The 23,047-nt window shown below is 56.5% G+C and overlaps 1 protein-coding gene across 1 annotated transcript in view; it reads right to left on the bottom strand.

Moving 5' to 3' along the window:
• Nucleotides 1–775: 775 nt before the first annotated feature.
• Nucleotides 776–23,047, bottom strand: part of LOC140407029 (serine/threonine-protein phosphatase 4 catalytic subunit-like) — a 40,971-nt gene continuing 18,699 nt past the window's right edge. The window contains exons 2-4 of the mRNA XM_072494811.1: nt 5,328–5,501; nt 2,206–2,332; nt 776–1,062 (exon numbers count right to left, since the gene is read on the bottom strand). Coding sequence (XP_072350912.1) covers nt 791–1,062; nt 2,206–2,332; nt 5,328–5,501 — 573 coding nt within the window. The 3' untranslated portion in view covers nt 776–790. The remainder of the gene's footprint in view (nt 1,063–2,205; nt 2,333–5,327; nt 5,502–23,047) is intronic.

Raw genomic sequence — 23,047 nt, 5'->3', positions numbered from 1 at the left:
ACACAGTGCTCCCAGTGTGGCCTTACCAGACCAGAACTGTACACAGTGCTCCCAGTGTGGTCTAACCAGACCAGAATTGTACACAGTGCTCCCAGTGTGGTCTAACCAGACCAGAACTGGACACCGTGCTCCCAGTGTGGTCTAACCGGACCTGAACTGTACACAGTGCTCCCAGTGTGGTCTAACCGGACCAGAACTGTACACAGCGCTCTCAGTATGGTCTAACCGGACCAGAACTGTACACAGTGTTCCCAGTGTGGTCTAACCATACCGGAACTATACACAGCGTTCCCAGTGTGGTCTAACCAGACCAGAACTGTACACAGAGCTCCCAGTGTGGTCTAACCAGATCAGAACTGTACACAGTGCTCCCAGTGTGGTCTAACCGGACCAGAACTGTACACAGTGCTCCCAGTGTGGTCTAACCAGACCAGAACTGTACACAGTGCTCCCAGTGTGGTCTAACCAGACCAGAACTGTACACAGTGCTCTCAGTGTGGTCTAACCGGACCAGAACTGTACACAGTGCTCCCAGTGTGGTCTAACCAGACCAGAACTATACACAGCGTTCCCAGTGTGGTCTAACCAGACCAGAACTGTACACAGCGCTCCCAGTGTGGTCTAACCAGACCAGAACTGTACACAGTGCTCCCAGTGTGGTCTAACCGGACCAGAACTGTACACAGTGCTCCCAGTGTGGTCTAACCAGACCAGAACTGTACACAGTGCTCCCAGTGTGGTCTAACCAGACCAGAACTGTACAAAGCGCTCCCAGTGTGGTCTAACCAGACTAGAAATGTACACAGCGCTCCTTGGAGCTTATAGAGGGAAATGAAGATGAAGATAGCCCAGTGCGCGGTACCTGCACGTACCTGTAGCAGTAGTTAGGTGCTGACCACACGGTGAGCACTGTCTCGTTAAAGTGCCACTTGTAGCCCTCCATCACCAGCTGGTGTGCCCGGCAGATCATGTCGATGTCATTGGCAGCGTTGAACTGAGTAACGACATCGCTGCCAAACAGGTATCCTGCCCCCCGGGGGCTCACACCCCACCCTGTGGTGTCTGAAACAGCAAGACGGATAACGTTAGGTATAGTAAGAGTCGGTGCCTGTGGGGGGGGGGTGGACCAGTACCCCAGGGAGAGTGACCCATGGGTGGGGGGGGGACCTGTATGCTGGGGAGACTCATTGTCCGGGGGTGATGTACCCGAGGAGAGTCGGTGCTGGGGGAAGATAAACCCGGGGAGAGTCGCTGTCCGTGGGGGAGAGTCGCTGTCCGTGGGGGAGAGTCGCTGCCCGTGGGGGAGAGTCGCTGTCCGTGGGGGAGAGTCGCTGTCCGTGGGGGAGAGTCGCTGTCCGTGGGGGAGAGTCGCTGTCCGTGGGGGAGAGTCGCTGCCCGTGGGGGAGAGTCGCTGTCCGTGGGGGAGAGTCGCTGCCCGTGGGGGAGAGTCGCTGTCCGTGGGGGAGAGTCGCTGTCCGTGGGGGAGAGTCGCTGTCCGTGGGGGAGAGTCGCTGCCCGTGGGGGAAATGAACCCGGGGAGAGTCGCTGCCCGTGGGGGGAGAGTCGCTGCCCGTGGGGGAGATGAACCCGGGGAGAGTCGCTGCCCGTGGGGGGAAGAGTCGCTGCCCGTGGGGGGAGAGTCGCTGTCCGTGGGGGAGATGAACCCGGGGAGAGTCGCTGCCCGTGGGGGGAGAGTCGCTGCCCGTGGGGGGAGAGTCGCTGCCCGTGGGGGAGATGAACCCGGGGAGAGTCGCTGCCCGTGGGGGAGATGAACCCGGGGAGAGTCGCTGCCCGTGGGGGAGAGTTGCTGCCCGTGGGGGGAGAGTCGCTGCCCGTGGGGGGAGAGTCGCTGCCCGTGGGGGGAGAGTCGCTGCCCGTGGGGGGAGAGTCGCTGCCCGTGGGGGGAGAGTCGCTGCCCGTGGGGGGAGAGTCGCTGCCCGTGGGGGGAGAGTCGCTGCCCGTGGGGGGAGAGTCGCTGCCCGTGGGGGGAGAGTCGCTGCCCGTGGGGGGGAGAGTCGCTGCCCGTGGGGGGAGAGTCGCTGCCCGTGGGGGGAGAGTCGCTGCCCGTGGGGGGAGAGTCGCTGCCCGTGGGGGGAGAGTCGCTGCCCGTGGGGGGAGAGACGCTGCCCGTGGGGGGAGAGTCGCTGTCCGTGGGGGAGATGAACCCGGCCATTCCTGTCACTCACTCAGAACTTCTGGATTTACCTTCAGGATCAGACCACAGGAGATCACACATGGGCCCATCATGAGGGACCTCCTGTTTACGATCTATCGTTCGAATCTGGTCCAGGGTCTGAATGGAGGGTGAAAGGCCGCCGTGTACACAGAATATCTACAGAGCGAGAGAGAGTTAGACAGAGTCACCGGCTAGACAGAATGAGAGGGCATTAATAAACGCAACACTGAATAGCACTAACAATCCCCGCGTCCCATCCTCCCCGCTTCCCCTTGGTCCCCGCGCCCCTGCTTCCCCCCGCCCCTCTGTCCCCGCGCCCCTCGGTCCCCGCTTCCCCCCGCCCCTCAGTCCCCGCGCCCCCTCGGTCCCCGCGCCCCTCCGTCCCAGCTCCCCCCGCCCCTCAGTCCCCGCGCCCCTCCATCCCCGCGCCCCTCGGTCCCGGCGCCCCTCGGTCCCAGCGCCCCTCGGTCCCCCCGCCCCTCCGTCCCAGCTCCCCCCGCCCCTCAGACCCCGCGCCCCTCGGTCCCCCTGCCCCTCGGTCCCCGCGCCCCCTCCGTCCCCCTGCCCCTCGGTCCCCCCGCCCCTCGGTCCCCGCGCCCCTCAGACCCCGCGCCCCTCGGTCCCCGCGCCCCTCAGACCCCGCGCCCCTCCGTCCCCCTGCCCCTCGGTCCCCGCGCCCCCTCGGTCCCCGCGCCCCTCGGTCCCCGCGCCCCTCGGTCCCCCTGCCCCTCGGTCCCAGCTCCCCCTGCCCCTCCGTCCCCCTGCCCCTCGGTCCCCGCGCCCCTCGGTCCCCGCGCCCCTCGGTCCCCGCGCCCCTCGGTCCCCGCGCCCCTCGGTCCCCGCGCCCCTCGGTCCCCGCGCCCCTCCGTTCCCCTGCCCCTCCGTCCCCCTGCCCCTCCGTCCCCCTGCCCCTCGGTCCCCGCGCCCCTCCGTCCCCCTGCCCCTCCGTCCCCGCGCCCCTCCGTCCCCGCGCCCCTCCGTCCCCCTGCCCCTCCGTCCCCGCGCCCCTCCGTCCCCGCGCCCCTCGGTCCCCGCGCCCCTCCGTCCCCCTGCCCCCGCGCCCCTCCGTCCCCGCGCCCCTCCGTCCCCCTGCCCCTCGGTCCCCGCGCCCCTCGGTCCCCCTGCCCCTCGGTCCCCCCGCCCCTCGGTCCCCCCGCCCCTCGGTCCCCCCGCCCCTCGGTCCCCGCGCCCCTCGGTCCCCCCGCCCCTCCGTCCCCCCGCCCCTCCGTCCCCCCGCCCCTCGGTCCCCGCGCCCCTCGGTCCCGGCGCCCCTCGGTCCCAGCGCCCCTCGGTCCCCCCGCCCCTCCGTCCCAGCTCCCCCCGCCCCTCAGACCCCGCGCCCCTCCGTCCCCCTGCCCCTCGGTCCCCCCGCCCCTCCGTCCCCCTGCCCCTCGGTCCCCCGCGCCCCTCCGTCCCCCTGCCCCTCGGTCCCCGCGCCCCTCCGTCCCCCTGCCCCTCGGTCCCCGCGCCCCTCCGTCCCCCTGCCTCTCGGTCCCCGCGCCCCTCCGTCCCCCTGCCCCTCGGTCCCCCTGCCCCTCCGTCCCCCTGCCCCTCCGTCCCCGCGCCCCTCGGTCCCCGCGCCCCTCGGTCCCCGCGCCCCTCGGTCCCCCTGCCCCTCGGTCCCCCGCGCCCCTCGGTCCCCGCGCCCCTCCGTCCCCCTGCCCCTCGGTCCCCGCGCCCCTCGGTCCCAGCTCCCCCTGCCCCTCCGTCCCCCTGCCCCTCGGTCCCCGCGCCCCTCCGTCCCCTGCCCCTCCGTCCCCCTGCCCCTCGGTCCCCGCGCCCCTCGGTCCCCCTGCCCCTCGGTCCCCGCGCCCCTCGGTCCCCGCGCCCCTCCGTCCCCCTGCCCCTCGGTCCCCGCGCCCCTCGGTCCCAGCGCCCCTCGGTCCCAGCTCCCCCTGCCCCTCCGTCCCCCTGCCCCTCGGTCCCCGCGCCCCTCCGTCCCCTGCCCCTCCGTCCCCCTGCCCCTCGGTCCCCGCGCCCCTCCGTCCCCGCGCCCCTCCGTCCCCGCGCCCCTCCGTCCCCGCGCCCCTCCGTCCCCCTGCCCCTCGGTCCCCCTGCCCCTCCGTCCCCGCGCCCCTCGGTCCCCCCGCCCCTCGGTCCCCCCGCCCCTCGGTCCCCCCGCCCCTCGGTCCCCCCGCCCCTCGGTCCCCCCGCCCCTCGGTCCCCCCGCCCCTCGGTCCCCGCGCCCCTCGGTCCCCCCGCCCCTCGGTCCCCCCGCCCCTCGGTCCCCCTGCCCCTCCGCCCCCCTGCCCCTCCGCCCCCCTGCCCCTCGGTCCCCGCGCCCCTCGGTCCCCCTGCCCCTCGGTCCCCGCGCCCCTCCGTCCCCCCGCCCCTCGATCCCCGCGCCCCTCGGTCCCCGCGCCCCTCGGTCCCCGCGCCCCTCGGTCCCCGCGCCCCTCGAGCCCCCCGTCCCCGCGCCCCTCGAGCCCCCCGTCCCCGCGCCCCTCGAGCCCCCCGTCCCTCGGTCCCCGCGTCCCTCGAGCCCCCCGTCCCTCGAGCCCCCCGTCCCTCGAGCCCCCCGTCCCTCGAGCCCCCCGTCCCTCGGTCCCCGCGCCCCTCGATCCCCGCGCCCCTCGATCCCCGCGCCCCTCGGTCCCCGCGCCCCTCGAGCCCCCCGTCCCTCGGTCCCCGCGCCCCTCGAGCCCCCCGTCCCTCGGTCCCCGCGTCCCTCGAGCCCCCCGTCCCTCGAGCCCCCCGTCCCTCGGTCCCCGCGTCCCTCGAGCCCCCCGTCCCTCGGTCCCCGCGTCCCTCGGTCCCCGCGTCCCTCGATCCCCGCGCCCCTCGGTCCCCGCGCCCCTCGATCCCCGCGCCCCTCGATCCCCGCGTCCCTCGAGCCCCCCGTCCCTCGAGTCCCCCTGCCCCTCGGTCCCCGCGCCCCTCGGTCCCCGCGCCCCTCGGTCCCCGCGCCCCTCGGTCCCCCGCGCCCCTCGGTCCCCGCGCCCCTCGATCCCCGCGCCCCTCGATCCCCGCGCCCCTCGATCCCCGCGCCCCTCGGTCCCCGCGCCCCTCGATCCCCGCGCCCCTCGATCCCCGCGCCCCTCGATCCCCGCGCCCCTCGGTCCCCCTGCCCCTCGGTCCCCGCGCCCCTCGGTCCCTCGGAGACACACTGTTCCCCTCGTTCCGCTGCTTCCCAGCATCCTGTGCTCCCTACCTTGCCGTCGATGATGGCGGACAGACTGAGGTAGTCGAAGATTTCGGTGCAGTAGCGCCACACTGTCACTGACCCATACTTCCTCAGGCACTCGTCATAGAATCCATAAACCTGCGTGATCTGCCGACTCTCGTGGTTCCCCCGGATCAAGGTGATTCTGTCAGGGTAACGCACCTGGGGGGGGGGGGGGGGGGGGGGGGGGGGGGGGGGGGGGGTGTCCAGGGCAGAGTCATAATCCTGCAACACATCATAGCCCTCCAGCCAACCCCTCAACACTGTCCCCATCAAACACTCCCAGGACAGGTACAGCACGGGGTTAGATATAGAGTAAACCTCCCTGTACACTGTCCCCATCAAACACTCCCAGGACAGGTACAGCACGGGGTTAGATACAGAGTAAAGCTCCCTCTGCACTGTCCCCATCAAACACTCCCAGGACAGGTACAGCTCGGGGTTAGATACAGAGTAAAGCTCCCTCTACACTGTCCCCATCAAACACTCCCAGGACAGGTACAGCACGGGGTTAGATATAGAGTAAACCTCCCTCTACACTGTCCCCATCAAACACTCCCAGGACAGGTACAGCACGGGGTTAGATACAGAGTAAAGCTCCCTCTACACTGTCCCCATCAAACACTCCCAGGACAGGTACAGCCCGGGGTTAGATACAGAGTAATGCTCCCTCTACACTGTTCCCATCAAACACTCCCAGGACAGGTACAGCACGGGGTTAGATATAGAGTAAACCTCCCTCTACACTGTCCCCATCAAACACTCCCAGGACAGGTACAGCACGGGGTTAGATATAGAGTAAACCTCCCTCTACACTGTCCCCATCAAACACTCCCAGGACAGGTACAGCACGGGGTTAGATACAGAGTAAAGCTCCCTCGACACTGTCCCCATCAAACACTCCCAGGACAGGTACAGCCCGGGGTTAGATACAGAGTAATGCTCCCTCTACACTGTTCCCATCAAACACTCCCAGGACAGGTACAGCACGGGGTTAGATATAGAGTAAACCTCCCTCTACACTGTCCCCATCAAACACTCCCAGGACAGGTACAGCACGGGGTTAGATACAGAGTAAAGCTCCCTCTACACTGTCCCCATCAAACACTCCCAGGACAGGTACAGCACGGGGTTAGATACAGAGTAAAGCTCCCCCTACACTGTCCCTATTAAACACTCCCAGGACAGGTACAGCACGGGGTTAGATACAGAGTAAAGCTCCCTCTACACTGTTCCCATCAAACACTCCCAGGACAGGTACAGCACGGGGTTAGATACAGAGTAAAGCTCCCTCTACACTGTCCCCATCAAACACTCCCAGGACAGGTACAGCACGGGGTTCGATACAGAGTAAAGCTCCCTCGACACTGTCCCCATCAAACACTCCCAGGATACGTACAGCACGGGGTTAGATACAGAGTAAAGCTCCCTCTACACTGTCCCCATCAAACATTCCCAGGACAGGTACAGCACGAGGTTAGATACAGAGTAAAGCTCCCTCTACACTGTCCCCATCAAACACTCCCAGGACAGGTACAGCATGGGGTTAGATACAGAGTAAAGCTCCCTCTACACTGTCCCCATCAAACACTCCCAGGACAGGTACAGCACGGGGTTAGATACAGAGTAAAGCTCCCTCTACACTGTCCCCATCAAACACTCCCAGGACAGGTACAGCACGGGGTTAGATACAGAGTAAAGCTCCCTCTGCACTATCCCCATCAAACACTCCCAGGACAGGTACAGCACGGGGTTAGATACAGAGTAAAGCTCCCTCTACACTGTCCCCATCAAACACTCCCAGGATACGTACAGCACGGGGTTAGATACAGAGTAAAGCTCCCTCTACACTGTCCCCATCAAACACTCCCAGGATACGTACAGCACGGGGTTAGATACAGAGTAAAGCTCCCTCCACACTGTCCCCATCAAACACTCCCAGGACAGGTACAGCACGGGGTTAGATACAGAGTAAAGCTCCCTCCACACTGTCCCCATCAAACACTCCCAGGACAGGTACAGCACGGGGTTAGATACAGAGTAAAGCTCCCTCAACACTGTCCCCATCAAACACTCCCAGGACAGGTACAGCACGGTGTTAGATACAGAGTAAAGCTCCCTCCACACTGTCGCCATCAAACACTCCCAGGACAGGTACAGCATGGGGTTAGATACAGAGTAAAGCTCCCTCCACACTGTCCCCATCAAACACTCCCAGGACAGGTACAGCACGGGTGTAGATACAGAGTAAAGCTCCCTCTACACTGTCCTCATCAAACACTCCCAGGATACCTACAGCACGGGGTTAGATACAGAGTAAAGCTCCCTCTACACTGTCCCCATCAAACACTCCCAGGACAGGTACAGCACGGGGTTAGATACAGAGTAAAGCTCTCTCTACACTGTCCCCATCAAACACTCCCAGGACAGGTACAGCACGGGGTTAGATACAGAGTAAAGTTCCCTCTACACGGTCCCCATCAAACACTCCCAGGACAGGTACAGCACGGGGTTAGATACAGAGTACAGCTCCCTCTACACTGTCCCCATCAAACACTCCCAGGACAGGTACAGCACGGGGTTAGATACAGAGTACAGCTCCCTCTACACTGTCCCCATCAAACACTCCCAGGACAGGTACAGCACGGGGTTAGATACAGAGTAAAGCTCCCTCTACACTGTCCCCATCAAACACTCCCAGGACAGGTACAGCACGGGGTTAGATACAGAGTAAAGCTCCCTCTGCACTATCCCCATCAAACACTCCCAGGACAGGTACAGCACGGGGTTAGATACAGAGTAAAGCTCCCTCTACACTGTCCCCATCAAACACTCCCAGGATACGTACAGCACGGGGTTAGATACAGAGTAAAGCTCCCTCTACACTGTCCCCATCAAACACTCCCAGGATACGTACAGCACGGGGTTAGATACAGAGTAAAGCTCCCTCCACACTGTCCCCATCAAACACTCCCAGGACAGGTACAGCACGGGGTTAGATACAGAGTAAAGCTCCCTCTACACTGTCCCCATCAAACACTCCCAGGACAGGTACAGCACGGGGTTAGATACAGAGTAAAGCTCCCTCCACACTGTCCCCATCAAACACTCCCAGGACAGGTACAGCACGGGGTTAGATACAGAGTAAAGCTCCCTCTACACTGTCCCTGTAAAACACTCCCAGGACAGGTACAGCACGGGGTTAGATACAGAGTAAAGCTCCCTCTACACTGTCCCCATCAAACACTCCCAGGACAGGTACAGCACGGGGTTAGATACAGGGTAAAACTCCCACTACACTGTCCCCATCAAACACTCCCAGGACAGGTACAGCACGGGGTTAGATACAGAGTAAAGCTCCCTCTACACTGTCCCCATCAAACACTCCCAGGATACGTACAGCACGGGGTTAGATACAGAGTAAAGCTCCCTCTACACTGTCCCCATCAAACACTCCCAGGATACGTACAGCACGGGGTTAGATACAGAGTAAAGCTCCCTCCACACTGTCCCCATCAAACACTCCCAGGACAGGTACAGCACGGGGTTAGATACAGAGTAAAGCTCCCTCTACACTGTCCCCATCAAACACTCCCAGGACAGGTACAGCACGGGGTTAGATACAGAGTAAAGCTCCCTCCACACTGTCCCCATCAAACACTCCCAGGACAGGTACAGCACGGGGTTAGATACAGAGTAAAGCTCCCTCTACACTGTCCCTGTAAAACACTCCCAGGACAGGTACAGCACGGGGTTAGATACAGAGTAAAGCTCCCTCTACACTGTCCCCATCAAACACTCCCAGGACAGGTACAGCACGGGGTTAGATACAGGGTAAAACTCCCACTACACTGTCCCCATCAAACACTCCCAGGACAGGTACAGCACGGGGTTAGATACAGAGTAATGCTCCCTCTACCTTGGTCTGAGGTAAGTACCATATTTTTATTATATTATTATTATTTTTTATAAAAATTTAATTTAGTTGTTAGCCAGATCTTGGTAGAAAGTTAGAGGAATGGCAGGGAAGGGAGTGCAATGTTCCTCCTGCAGGATGTTTGAGGTGAGGGATGCAGTTAGTGTCCCTGCTGATTTTACCTGCAGGAAGTGCTGCCATCTCCAGCTCCTCCAAGACCGAGTTAGGGAACTGGAGCTGGAGTTGGAAGAACTTCGGATCATTCGGGAGGCAGAAGGGGTCATAGATAGCAGCTTCAGGGAATTAGTTACACCAAAGATTGGAGATAGGTGGGTAACTGTAAGAGGGACTGGGAAAAAGCAGTCAGTGCAGGGATCCCCTGTGGTCGTTCCCCTGAGAAACAAGTATACCGCTTTGGATACTTGTGGGGGGGACGACTTACCAGGGGTAAGCCATGGGGTACGGGCCTCTGGCACGGAGTCTGTCCCTGTTGCTCAGAAGGGAAGGGGGGAGAGGAGCAGAGCATTAGTAATTGGGGACTCTATAGTCAGGGGCACAGATAGGAGATTTTGTGGGAGCGTGAGGGACTCACGTTTGGTATGTTGCCTCCCAGGTGCAAGGGTACGTGATGTCTCGGATCGTGTTTTCCGGGTCCTTAGGGGGGAGGGGGAGCAGCCCCAAGTCGTGGTCCACATTGGCACCAACGACATAGGTAGGAAAGGGGACAAGGATGTCAGGCAGGCTTTCAGGGAGCTAGGATGGAAGCTCAGAACTAGAACAAACAGAGTTGTTATCTCTGGGTTGTTGCCCGTGCCACGTGATAGTGAGATGAGGAATAGGGAGAGAGAGCATTTAAACACGTGGCTACAGGGATGGTGCAGGCGGGAGGGTTTCAGATTTCTGGATAACTGGGGCTCTTTCTGGGGAAGGTGGGACCTCTACAGACAGGATGGTCTACATCTGAACCTGCGGGGCACAAATATCCTGGGGGGGAGATTTGTTAGTGCTCTTTGGGGGGGTTTAAACTAATGCAGCAGGGGCATGGGAACCTGGATTGTAGTTTTAGGGTAAGGGAGAATGAGAGTATAGAGGTCAGGAGCACAGATTTGACATCGCAGGAGGGGGCCAGTGTTCAGGTAGGTGGTTTGAAGTGTGTCTACTTCAATGCCAGGAGTATACGAAACAAGGTAGGGGAACTGGCAGCGTGGGTTGGTACCTGGGACTTCGATGTTGTGGCCATTTCGGAGACATGGATAGAGCAGGGACAGGAATGGATGTTGCAGGTTCCGGGGTTTAGGTGTTTTAGTAAGCTCAGAGAAGGAGGCAAAAGAGGGGGAGGTGTGGCGCTGCTAGTCAAGAGCAGTATTACGGTGGCGGAGAGGATGCTAGATGGGGACTCTTCTTCCGAGGTAGTATGGGCTGAAGTTAGAAACAGGAAAGGAGAGGTCACCCTGTTGGGAGTTTTTTATAGGCCTCCTAATAGTTCTAGGGATGTAGAGGAAAGGATGGCGAAGATGATTCTGGATATGAGCGAAAGTAACAGGGTAGTTATTATGGGAGATTTTAACTTTCCAAATATTGACTGGAAAAGATATAGTTCGAGTACAATAGATGGGTCGTTTTTTGTACAGTGTGTGCAGGAGGGTTTCCTGAAACAATATGTTGACAGGCCAACAAGAGGCGAGGCCACGTTGGATTTGGTTTTGGGTAATGAACCAGGCCAGGTGTTGGATTTGGAGGTAGGAGAGCACTTTGGGGACAGTGACCACAATTCGGTGACGTTTACGTTAATGATGGAAAGGGATAAGTATACACCGCAGGGCAAGAGTTATAGCTGGGGGAAGGGCAATTATGATGCCATTAGACGTGACTTGGGCGGGATAAGGTGGAGGAGTAGGCTGCAAGTGTTGGGCACACTGGATAAGTGGGGCTTGTTCAAGGATCAGCTACTGCGTGTTCTTGATAAGTATGTACCGGTCAGACAGGGAGGAAGGCGTCGAGCGAGGGAACCGTGGTTTACCAAGGAAGTGGAATCTCTTGTTAAGAGGAAGAAGGAGGCCTATGTGAAGATGATGTGTGAAGTTTCGGTTGGGGCGATGGATAGTTACAAGGTAGCGAGGAAGGATCTAAAGAGAGAGCTAAGACGAGCAAGGAGGGGACATGAGAAGTATTTGGCAGGAAGGATCAAGGAAAACCCAAAAGCTTTCTATAGGTATGTCAGGAATAAGCGAATGACTAGGGAAAGAGTAGGACCAGTCAAGGACAGGGATGGGAAATTGTGTGTGGAGTCTGAAGAGATAGGCGAGATACTAAATGAATATTTTTCGTCAGTATTCACTCAGGAAAAAGATAATGTTGTGGAGGAGAATGCTGAGACCCAGGCTATTAGAATAGATGGCATTGAGGTACGTAGGGAAGAGGTGTTGGCAATTCTGGACAGGCTGAAAATAGATAAGTCCCCGGGACCTGATGGGATTTATCCTAGGATTCTATGGGAGGCCAGGGAAGAGATTGCTGGACCATTGGCTTTGATTTTTATGTCATCATTGGATACAGGAATAGTGCCAGAGGACTGGAGGACAGCAAATGTGGTCCCTTTGTTCAAAAAGGGGAGCAGAGAGAACCCCGGCAACTATAGGCCGGTGAGCCTCACGTCTGTAGTGGGTAAAGTCTTGGAGGGGATTATAAGAGACAAGATTTATAATCATCTAGATAGGAATAATATGATCAGGGATAGTCAGCATGGCTTTGTGAAGGGTAGGTCATGCCTCACAAACCTTATTGAGTTCTTTGAGAAGGTGACTGAACAGGTAGACGAGGGTAGAGCAGTTGATGTGGTGTATATGGATTTCAGCAAAGCGTTTGATAAGGTTCCCCACGGTAGGCTATTGCAAAAAATACGGAGGCTGGGGATTGAGGGTGATTTAGAGATGTGGATCAGAAATTGGCTAGCTGAAAGAAGACAGAGGGTGGTGGTTGATGGGAAATGTTCAGAATGGAGTACAGTCACAAGTGGAGTACCACAAGGATCTGTTCTGGGGCCGTTGCTGTTTGTCATTTTTATCAATGACCTAGAGGAAGGCGCAGAAGGGTGGGTGAGTAAATTTGCAGACGATACTAAAGTCGGTGGTGTTGTCGATAGTGTGGAAGGATGTAGCAGATTACAGAGGGATATAGATAAGCTGCAGAGCTGGGCCGAGAGGTGGCAAATGGAGTTTAATGTAGAGAAGTGTGAGGTGATTCACTTTGGAAGGAATAACAGGAATGCGGAATATTTGGCTAATGGTAAAGTTCTTGAAAGTGTGGATGAGCAGAGGGATCTAGGTGTCCATGTACATAGATCCCTGAAAGTTGCCACCCAGGTTGATAGGGTTGTGAAGAAGGCCTATGGAGTGTTGGCCTTTATTGGTAGAGGGATTGAGTTCCGGAGTCGGGAGGTCATGTTGCAGCTGTACAGAACTCTGGTACGGCCGCATTTGGAGTATTGCGTACAGTTCTGGTCACCGCATTATAGGAAGGACGTGGAGGCTTTGGAGCGGGTGCAGAGGAGATTTACCAGGATGTTGCCTGGTATGGAGGGAAAATCTTATGAGGAAAGGCTGATGGACTTGAGGTTGTTTTCGTTGGAGAGAAGAAGGTTAAGAGGAGACTTAATAGAGGCATACAAAATGATCAGGGGGTTGGATAGGGTGGACAGTGAGAGCCTTCTCCCGCGGATGGATATGGCTGGCACGAGGGGACATAACTTTAAACTGAGGGGTAATAGATATAGGACAGAGGTCAGAGGTAGGTTCTTTACGCAAAGAGTAGTGAGGCCGTGGAATGCCCTACCTGCTACAGTGGTGAACTCGCCAACATTGAGGGCATTTAAAAGTTTATTGGATAAACATATGGATGACAATGGCATAGTGTAGGTTGGATGGCTTTTGTTTCGGTGCAACATCGTGGGCCGAAGGGCCTGGACTGCGCTGTATTGTTCTATGTTCTATGTTCTACACTATTCCCATCAAACACTCCCAGGACAGGTACAGCACGGGGTTAGATACAGAGTAAAGCTCCCTCTACACTGTCCCCATCAAACACTCCCAGGACAGGTACAGCACGGGGTTAGATACAGAGTAAAGCTCCCTCTACACTGTCCCCATCAAACACTCCCAGGACAGGTACAGCACGGGGTTAGATACAGAGTAAAGCTCCGTCTACACTGTCCCCATCAAACACTCCCAGGACAGGTACAGCACGGGGTTAGATACAGAGTAAAGCTCCCTCTACACTGTCCCTATTAAACACTCCCAGGACAGGTACAGCACGGGGTTAGATACAGAGTAAAGCTCCCTCTACACTGTTCCCATCAAACACTCCCAGGACAGGTACAGCACGGGGTTAGATATAGAGTAAACCTCCCTCTACACTGTCCCCATCAAACACGCCCAGGACAGGTACAGCACGGGGTTAGATATAGAGTAAACCTCCCTCTACACTGTCCCCATCAAACACTCCCAGGACAGGTACAGCACGGGGTTAGATACAGAGTAAAGCTCCCTCTACACTGTCCCCATCAAACACTCCCAGGACAGGTACAGCCCGGGGTTAGATACAGAGTAATGCTCCCTCTACACTGTTCCCATCAAACACTCCCAGGACAGGTACAGCACGGGGTTAGATATAGAGTAAACCTCCCTCTACACTGTCCCCATCAAACACTCCCAGGACAGGTACAGCACGGGGTTAGATACAGAGTAAAGCTCCCTCTACACTGTCCCCATCAAAAACTCCCAGGACAGGTACAGCACGGGGTTAGATACAGAGTAAAGCTCCCCCTACACTGTCCCTATTAAACACTCCCAGGACAGGTACAGCACGGGGTTAGATACAGAGTAAAGCTCCCTCTACACTGTTCCCATCAAACACTCCCAGGACAGGTACAGCACGGGGTTAGATATAGAGTAAACCTCCCTGTACACTGTCCCCATCAAACACTCCCAGGACAGGTACAGCACGGGGTTAGATACAGAGTAAAGCTCCCTCTACACTGTCCCCATCAAACACTCCCAGGACAGGTACAGCACGGGGTTAGATACAGAGTAAAGCTCCCTCTACACTGTCCCTATTAAACACTCCCAGGACAGGTACAGCACGGGGTTAGATACAGAGTAAAGCTCCCTCTACACTGTTCCCATCAAACACTCCCAGGACAGGTACAGCACGAGGTTAGATACAGAGTAAACCTCCCTCGACACTGTCCCCATCAAACACTCCCAGGACAGGTACAGCATGGTGTTCGATACAGAGTAAAGCTCCCTCTACACTGTTCCCATCAAACACTCCCAGGACAGGTACAGCACGGGGTTAGATACAGAGTAAAGCTCCCTCTACACTGTCCCCATCAAACACTCCCAGGACAGGTACAGCACGGGGTTCGATACAGAGTAAAGCTCCCTCGACACTGTCCCCATCAAACACTCCCAGGATACGTACAGCACGGGGTTAGATACAGAGTAAAGCTCCCTCTACACTGTCCCCATCAAACATTCCCAGGACAGGTACAGCACGAGGTTAGATACAGAGTAAAGCTCCCTCTACACTGTCCCCATCAAACACTCCCAGGACAGGTACAGCATGGGGTTAGATACAGAGTAAAGCTCCCTCTACACTGTCCCCATCAAACACTCCCAGGACAGGTACAGCACGGGGTTAGATACAGAGTAAAGCTCCCTCTACACTGTCCCCATCAAACACTCCCAGGACAGGTACAGCACGGGGTTAGATACAGAGTAAAGCTCCCTCTGCACTATCCCCATCAAACACTCCCAGGACAGGTACAGCACGGGGTTAGATACAGAGTAAAGCTCCCTCTACACTGTCCCCATCAAACACTCCCAGGATACGTACAGCACGGGGTTAGATACAGAGTAAAGCTCCCTCTACACTGTCCCCATCAAACACTCCCAGGATACGTACAGCACGGGGTTAGATACAGAGTAAAGCTCCCTCCACACTGTCCCCATCAAACACTCCCAGGACAGGTACAGCACGGGGTTAGATACAGAGTAAAGCTCCCTCCACACTGTCCCCATCAAACACTCCCAGGACAGGTACAGCACGGGGTTAGATACAGAGTAAAGCTCCCTCAACACTGTCCACATCAAACACTCCCAGGACAGGTACAGCACGGTGTTATATACAGAGTAAAGCTCCCTCCACACTGTCCCCATCAAACACTCCCAGGACAGGTACAGCACGGGTGTAGATACAGAGTAAAGCTCCCTCAACACTGTCCTCATCAAACACTCCCAGGATATGTACAGCACGGGGTTAGATACAGAGTAAAGCTCCCTCCACACTGTCCCCATCAAACACTCCCAGGACAGGTACAGCACGGGGTTAGATACAGAGTAAACTCCCTCTACACTATCCCCACCAACACTCCCAGGACAGGCACAGCACGGCGTCAGATACAGAGTAAAGCTCCCCCTCCACTCTCCCCATCAAACACTCCCAGGACAGGTACAGCACGGGGATAGATACAGAGTAAAGCTCCCTCTACACTGTCCCCATCAAACACTCCCAGGACAGGTACAGCACGGGGTTAGATACAGAGTAAAGTTCCCTCTACACTGTCCCCATCAAACACTCCCAGGACAGGTACTGCACGGGGTTAGATACAGAGTAAAGCTCCCTCCACACTGTCCCCATCAAACACTCCCAGGACAGGTACAGCACGGGGTTAGATACAGAGTAAAGCTCCCTCCACACTGTCCCCATCAAACACTCCCAGGACAGGTACAGCACGGGGTTCGATACAGAGTAAAGCTCCCTCTACACTGTCCCCATCAAACACTCCCAGGACAGGTACAGCACGGGGTTAGATACAGAGTAAAGCTCCCTCAACACTGCCCCCATCAAACACTCCCAGGACAGGTACAGCATGGGGTTAGATACAGAGTAAAGCTCCCTCCACACTGTCCCCATCAAACACTCCCAGGACAGGTACAGCACGGGTGTAGATACAGAGTAAAGCTCCCTCTACACTGTCCCCATCAAACACTCCCAGGATACGTACAGCACGTGGTTAGATACAGAGCAAAGCTCCCTCCACACTGTCCCCATCAAACACTCCCAGGACAGGTACAGCACGGGCTTAGATACAGAGTAAAGCTCCCTCTACACTATCCCCACCAACACTCCCAGGACAGGCACAGCACGGCGTCAGATACAGAGTAAAGCTCCCCCTCCACTCTCCCCATCAAACACTCCCAGGACAGGTACAGCACGGGGTTCGATACAGAGTAAAGCTCCCTCCACACTGTCCCCATCAAACACTCCCAGGACAGGAACAGCACGGGGTTAGATACAGAGTAAAGCTCCCTCAACACTGTCCCCATCAAACACTCCCAGGACAGGTACAGCACGGTGTTAGATACAGAGTAAAGCTCCCTCCACACTGTCCCCATCAAACACTCCCAGGACAGGTACAGCATGGGGTTAGATACAGAGTAAAGCTCCCTCCACACTGTCCCCATCAAACACTCCCAGGACAGGTACAGCACGGGTGTAGATACAGAGTAAAGCTCCCTCTACACTGTCCCCATCAAACACTCCCAGGACAGGTACAGCACGGGGTTAGATACAGAGTAAAGCTCCCTCTGCACTATCCCCATCAAACACTCCCAGGACAGGTACAGCACGGGGTTAGATACAGAGTAAAGCTCCCTCTACACTGTCCCCATCAAACACTCCCAGGATACGTACAGCACGGGGTTAGATACAGAGTAAAGCTCCCTCTACACTGTCCCCATCAAACACTCCCAGGATACGTACAGCACGGGGTTAGATACAGAGTAAAGCTCCCTCCACACTGTCCCCATCAAACACTCCCAGGACAGGTACAGCACGGGGTTAGATACAGAGTAAAGCTCCCTCCACACTGTCCCCATCAAACACTCCCAGGACAGGTACAGCACGGGGTTAGATACAGAGTAAAGCTCCCTCAACACTGTCCCCATCAAACACTCCCAGGACAGGTACAGCACGGTGTTAGATACAGAGTAAAGCTCCCTCCACACTGTCCCCATCAAACACTCCCAGGACAGGTACAGCATGGGGTTAGATACAGAGTAAAGCTCCCTCCACACTGTCCCCATCAAACACTCCCAGGACAGGTACAGCACGGGTGTAGATACAGAGTAAAGCTCCCTCTACACTGTCCTCATCAAACACTCCCAGGATACGTACAGCACGGGGTTAGATACAGAGTAAAGCTCCCTCCGCACTGTCCCCATCAAACACTCCCAGGACAGGTACAGCACGGGGTTAGATACAGAGTAAAGCTCCCTCTACACTATCCCCACCAACACTCCCAGGACAGGCACAGCACGGCGTCAGATACAGAGTAAAGCTCCCCCTCCACTCTCCCCATCAAACACTCCCAGGACAGGTACAGCACGGGGATAGATACAGAGTAAAGCTCCCTCTACACTGTCCCCATCAAACACTCCCAGGACAGGTACAGCACGGGGTTAGATACAGAGTAAAGCTCCCTCTACACTGTCCCCATCAAACACTCCCAGGACAGGTACTGCACGGGGTTGGATACAGAGTAAAGCTCCCTCCACACTGTCCCCATCAAACACTCCCAGGACAGGTACAGCACGGGGTTAGATACAGAGTAAAGCTCCCTCCACACTGTCCCCATCAAACACTCCCAGGACAGGTACAGCACGGGGTTCGATACAGAGTAAAGCTCCCTCTACACTGTCCCCATCAAACACTCCCAGGATACGTACAGCACGGGGTTAGATACAGAGTAAAGCTCCCTCCACACTGTCCCCATCAAACACTCCCAGGACAGGTACAGCACGGGGTTAGATACAGAGTAAAGCTCCCTCAACACTGTCCCCATCAAACACTCCCAGGACAGGTACAGCATGGGGTTAGATACAGAGTAAAGCTCCCTCCACACTGTCCCCATCAAACACTCCCAGGACAGGTACAGCACGGGTGTAGATACAGAGTAAAGCTCCCTCTACACTGTCCTCATCAAACACTCCCAGGATACGTACAGCACGGGGTTAGATACAGAGTAAAGCTCCCTCCACACTGTCCCCATCAAACACTCCCAGGACAGGTACAGCACGGGGTTAGATACAGAGTAAAGCTCCCTCTACACTATCCCCACCAACACTCCCAGGACAGGCACAGCACGGCGTCAGATACAGAGTAAAGCTCCCCCTCCACTCTCCCCATCAAACACTCCCAGGACAGGTACAGCACGGGGATAGATACAGAGTAAAGCTCCCTCTACACTGTCCCCATCAAACACTCCCAGGACAGGTACAGCACGGGGTTAGATACAGAGTAAAGCTCCCTCCACACTGTCCCCATCAAACACTCCCAGGACAGGTACAGCACGGGGTTAGATACAGAGTAAAGCTCCCTCCACACTGTCCCCATCAAACACTCCCAGGACAGGTACAGCACGGGGTTCGATACAGAGTAAAGCTCCCTCTACACTGTCCCCATCAAACACTCCCAGGACAGGTACAGCACGGGGTTAGATACAGAGTAAAGCTCCCTCAACACTGCCCCCATCAAAGACTCCCAGGACAGGTACAGCATGGGGTTAGATACAGAGTAAAGCTCCCTCCACACTGTCCCCATCAAACACTCCCAGGACAGGTACAGCACGGGTGTCGATACAGAGTAAAGCTCCCCCTCCACTCTCCCCATCAAACACTCCCAGGACAGGTACAGCACGGGGTTAGATACAGAGTAAAGCTCCCTCCACACTGTCCCCATCAAACACTCCCAGGACAGGTACAGCACGGGCTTAGATACAGAGTAAAGCTCCCTCAACACTGTCCCCATCAAACACTCCAGGGACAGGTACAGCACGGTGTTAGATACAGAGTAAAGCTCCCTCCACACTGTCCCCATCAAACACTCCCAGGACAGGTACAGCATGGGGTTAGATACAGAGTAAAGCTCCCTCCACACTGTCCCCATCAAACACTCCCAGGACAGGTACAGCACGGGTGTAGATACAGAGTAAAGCTCCCTCTACACTGTCCCCATCAAACACTCCCAGGACAGGTACAGCACGGGGTTAGATACAGAGTAAAGCTCCCTCTGCACTATCCCCATCAAACACTCCCAGGACAGGTACAGCACGGGGTTAGATACAGAGTAAAGCTCCCTCTACACTGTCCCCATCAAACACTCCCAGGGTACGTACAGCACGGGGTTAGATACAGAGTAAAGCTCCCTCTACACTGTCCCCATCAAACACTCCCAGGATACGTACAGCACGTGGTTAGATACAGAGTAAAGCTCCCTCCACACTGTCCCCATCAAACACTCCCAGGACAGGTACAGCACGGGTGTAGATACAGAGTAAAGCTCCCTCTACACTGTCCTCATCAAACACTCCCAGGATACGTACAGCACGGGGTTAGATACAGAGTAAAGCTCCCTCCACACTGTCCCCATCAAACACTCCCAGGACTGGTACAGCACGGGGTTAGATACAGAGTAAAGCTCCCTCTACACTATCCCCACCAACACTCCCAGGACAGGCACAGCACGGCGTCAGATACAGAGTAAAGCTCCCCCTCCACTCTCCCCATCAAACACTCCCAGGACAGGTACAGCACGGGGATAGATACAGAGTAAAGCTCCCTCTACACTGTCCCCATCAAACACTCCCAGGACAGGTACAGCACGGGGTTAGATACAGAGTAAAGCTCCCTCTACACTGTCCCCATCAAACACTCCCAGGACAGGTACTGCACGGGGTTAGATACAGAGTAAAGCTCCCTCCACACTGTCCCCATCAAACACTCCCAGGACAGGTACAGCACGGGGTTAGATACAGAGTAAAGCTCCCTCCACACTGTCCCCATCAAACACTCCCAGGACAGGTACAGCACGGGGTTCGATACAGAGTAAAGCTCCCTCTACACTGTCCCCATCAAACACTCACAGGATACGTACAGCACGGGGTTAGATACAGAGTAAAGCTCCCTCCACACTGTCCCCATCAAACACTCCCAGGACAGGTACAGCACCGGGTGAGATACAGAGTAAAGCTCCCTCAACACTGTCCCCATCAAACACTCCCAGGACAGGTACAGCATGGGATTAGATACAGAGTAAAGCTCCCTCCACACTGTCCCCATCAAACACTCCCAGGACAGGTACAGCACGGGTGTAGATACAGAGTAAAGCTCCCTCTACACTGTCCCCATCAAACACTCCCAGGATACGTACAGCACGTGGTTAGATACAGAGTAAAGCTCCCTCCACACTGTCCCCATCAAACACTCCCAGGACAGGTACAGCACAGGGTTAGATACAGAGTAAAGCTCCCTCTACACTATCCCCACCAACACTCCCAGGACAGGAACAGCACGGGGTTAGATACAGAGTAAAGCTCCCCCTCCACTCTCCCCATCAAACACTCCCAGGACAGGTACAGCACGGGGATAGATACAGAGTAAAGCTCCCTCTACACTGTCCCCATCAAACACTCCCAGGACAGGTACAGCACGGGGTTCGATACAGGGTAAAGCTCCCCCTACACTCTCCCCATCAAACGCTCCCAGTACAGGTACAGCACAGGGTTAGATTCAGAGTAAAGCTCCCACAACACTGTCCCCATCAAACACTCCCAGGACAGGCACAGCACGGGGTTAGATATAGAGTAAACCTCCCTCTACACTGTCCCCATCAAACACTCCCAGGACAGGTACAGCACGGGGTTAGATACAGAGAAAAGCTCCCTCTACACTGTCCCCATCAAACACTCCCAGGACAGGTACAGCACGGGGTTAGATACAGAGTAAAGCTCCCTCTACACTGTCCCTATTAAACACTCCCAGGACAGGTACAGCACGGGGTTAGATACAGAGTAAAGCTCCCTCTACACTGTTCCCATCAAACACTCCCACGACAGGTACAGCACGGGGTTAGATATAGAGTAAACCTCCCTCTACACTGTCCCCATCAAACACTCCCAGGACAGGTACAGCACGGGGTTAGATACAGAGTAAAGCTCCCTCTACACTGTCCCCATCAAACACTCCCAGGACAGATACAGCATGGGGTTAGATACAGAGTAAAGCTCCCTCTACACTGTCCCTATTAAACACTCCCAGGACAGGTACAGCACGGGGTTAGATACAGAGTAAAGCTCCCTCTACACTGTTCCCATCAAACACTCCCAGGACAGGTACAGCACGAGGTTAGATACAGAGTAAACCTCCCTCGACACTGTCCCCATCAAACACTCCCAGGACAGGTACAGCACAGGGTTCGATGCAGAGTAAAGCTCCCTCTACACTGTTCCCATCAAACACTCCCAGGACAGGTATAGCACGGGGTTAGATACAGAGTAAAGCTCCCTCTACACTGTCCCCATCAAACACTCCCAGGACAGGTACAGCACGGGGTTCGATACAGAGTAAAGCTCCCTCGACACTGTCCCCATCAAACACTCCCAGGATACGTAAAGCACGGGGTTAGATACAGAGTAAAGCTCCCTCTACACTGTCCCCATCAAACACTCCCAGGACAGGTACAGCACGGGGTTCGATACAGAGTAAAGCTCCCTCTACACTGTCCCCATCAAACACTCCCAGGACAGGAATGGACGGGGTTAGATACAGAGTAAAGCTCCCTCGTCACTGTCCCCATCAAACACTCCCAGGACAGGTACAGCACGGAGTTAGATACAGAGTAAAGCTCCCTCCACACTGTCCCCATCAAACACTCCCAGGACAGTTACAGCACGGGGTTAGATACACAGCAAAGCTCCATCCACACTGTCCCCATCAAACACTCCCAGGACAGGTACAGCACGGGGTTAGATACAGAGTAAAGCTCGCACCACACTGTCCCCTTCAAAGACTCCCAGGGCAGGTACAGCACGGGGTTAGATACAGAGTAAAGCTCCCTCTGCACTATCCCCATCAAACACTCCCAGGACAGGTACAGCACGGGGTTAGATACAGAGTAAAGCTCCCTCTACACTGTCCCCATCAAACACTCCCAGGATACGTACAGCACGGGGTTAGATACAGAGTAAAGCTCTCTCTACACTGTCCCCATCAAACACTCCCAGGATACGTACAGCACGGGGTTAGATACAGAGTAAAGCTCCCTCCACACTGTCCCCATCAAACACTCCCAGGACAGGTACAGCATGGGGTTAGATACAGAGTAAAGCTCCCTCCACACTGTCCCCATCAAACACTCCCAGGACAGGTACAGCACGGGTGTAGATACAGAGTAAAGCTCCCTCAACACTGTCCTCATCAAACACTCCCAGGATATGTACAGCACGGGGTTAGATACAGAGTAAAGCTCCCTCCACACTGTCCCCATCAAACACTCCCAGGACAGGTACAGCACGGGGTTAGATACAGAGTAAACTCCCTCTACACTATCCCCACCAACACTCCCAGGACAGGCACAGCACGGCGTCAGATACAGAGTAAAGCTCCCCCTCCACTCTCCCCATCAAACACTCCCAGGACAGGTACAGCACGGGGATAGATACAGAGTAAAGCTCCCTCTACACTGTCCCCATCAAACACTCCCAGGACAGGTACAGCACGGGGTTAGATACAGAGTAAAGTTCCCTCTACACTGTCCCCATCAAACACTCCCAGGACAGGTACTGCACGGGGTTAGATACAGAGTAAAGCTCCCTCCACACTGTCCCCATCAAACACTCCCAGGACAGGTACAGCACGGGGTTAGATACAGAGTAAAGCTCCCTCCACACTGTCCC

This window comes from Scyliorhinus torazame, unplaced genomic scaffold (genome assembly GCF_047496885.1).
Source record: "Scyliorhinus torazame isolate Kashiwa2021f unplaced genomic scaffold, sScyTor2.1 scaffold_1116, whole genome shotgun sequence".
In the NCBI taxonomy this organism is placed as follows: domain Eukaryota; kingdom Metazoa; phylum Chordata; class Chondrichthyes; order Carcharhiniformes; family Scyliorhinidae; genus Scyliorhinus; species Scyliorhinus torazame.
The sequence above is the reverse complement of the archived record's forward strand: the minus strand, read 5'-3'. Positions and strand labels throughout refer to the sequence as shown.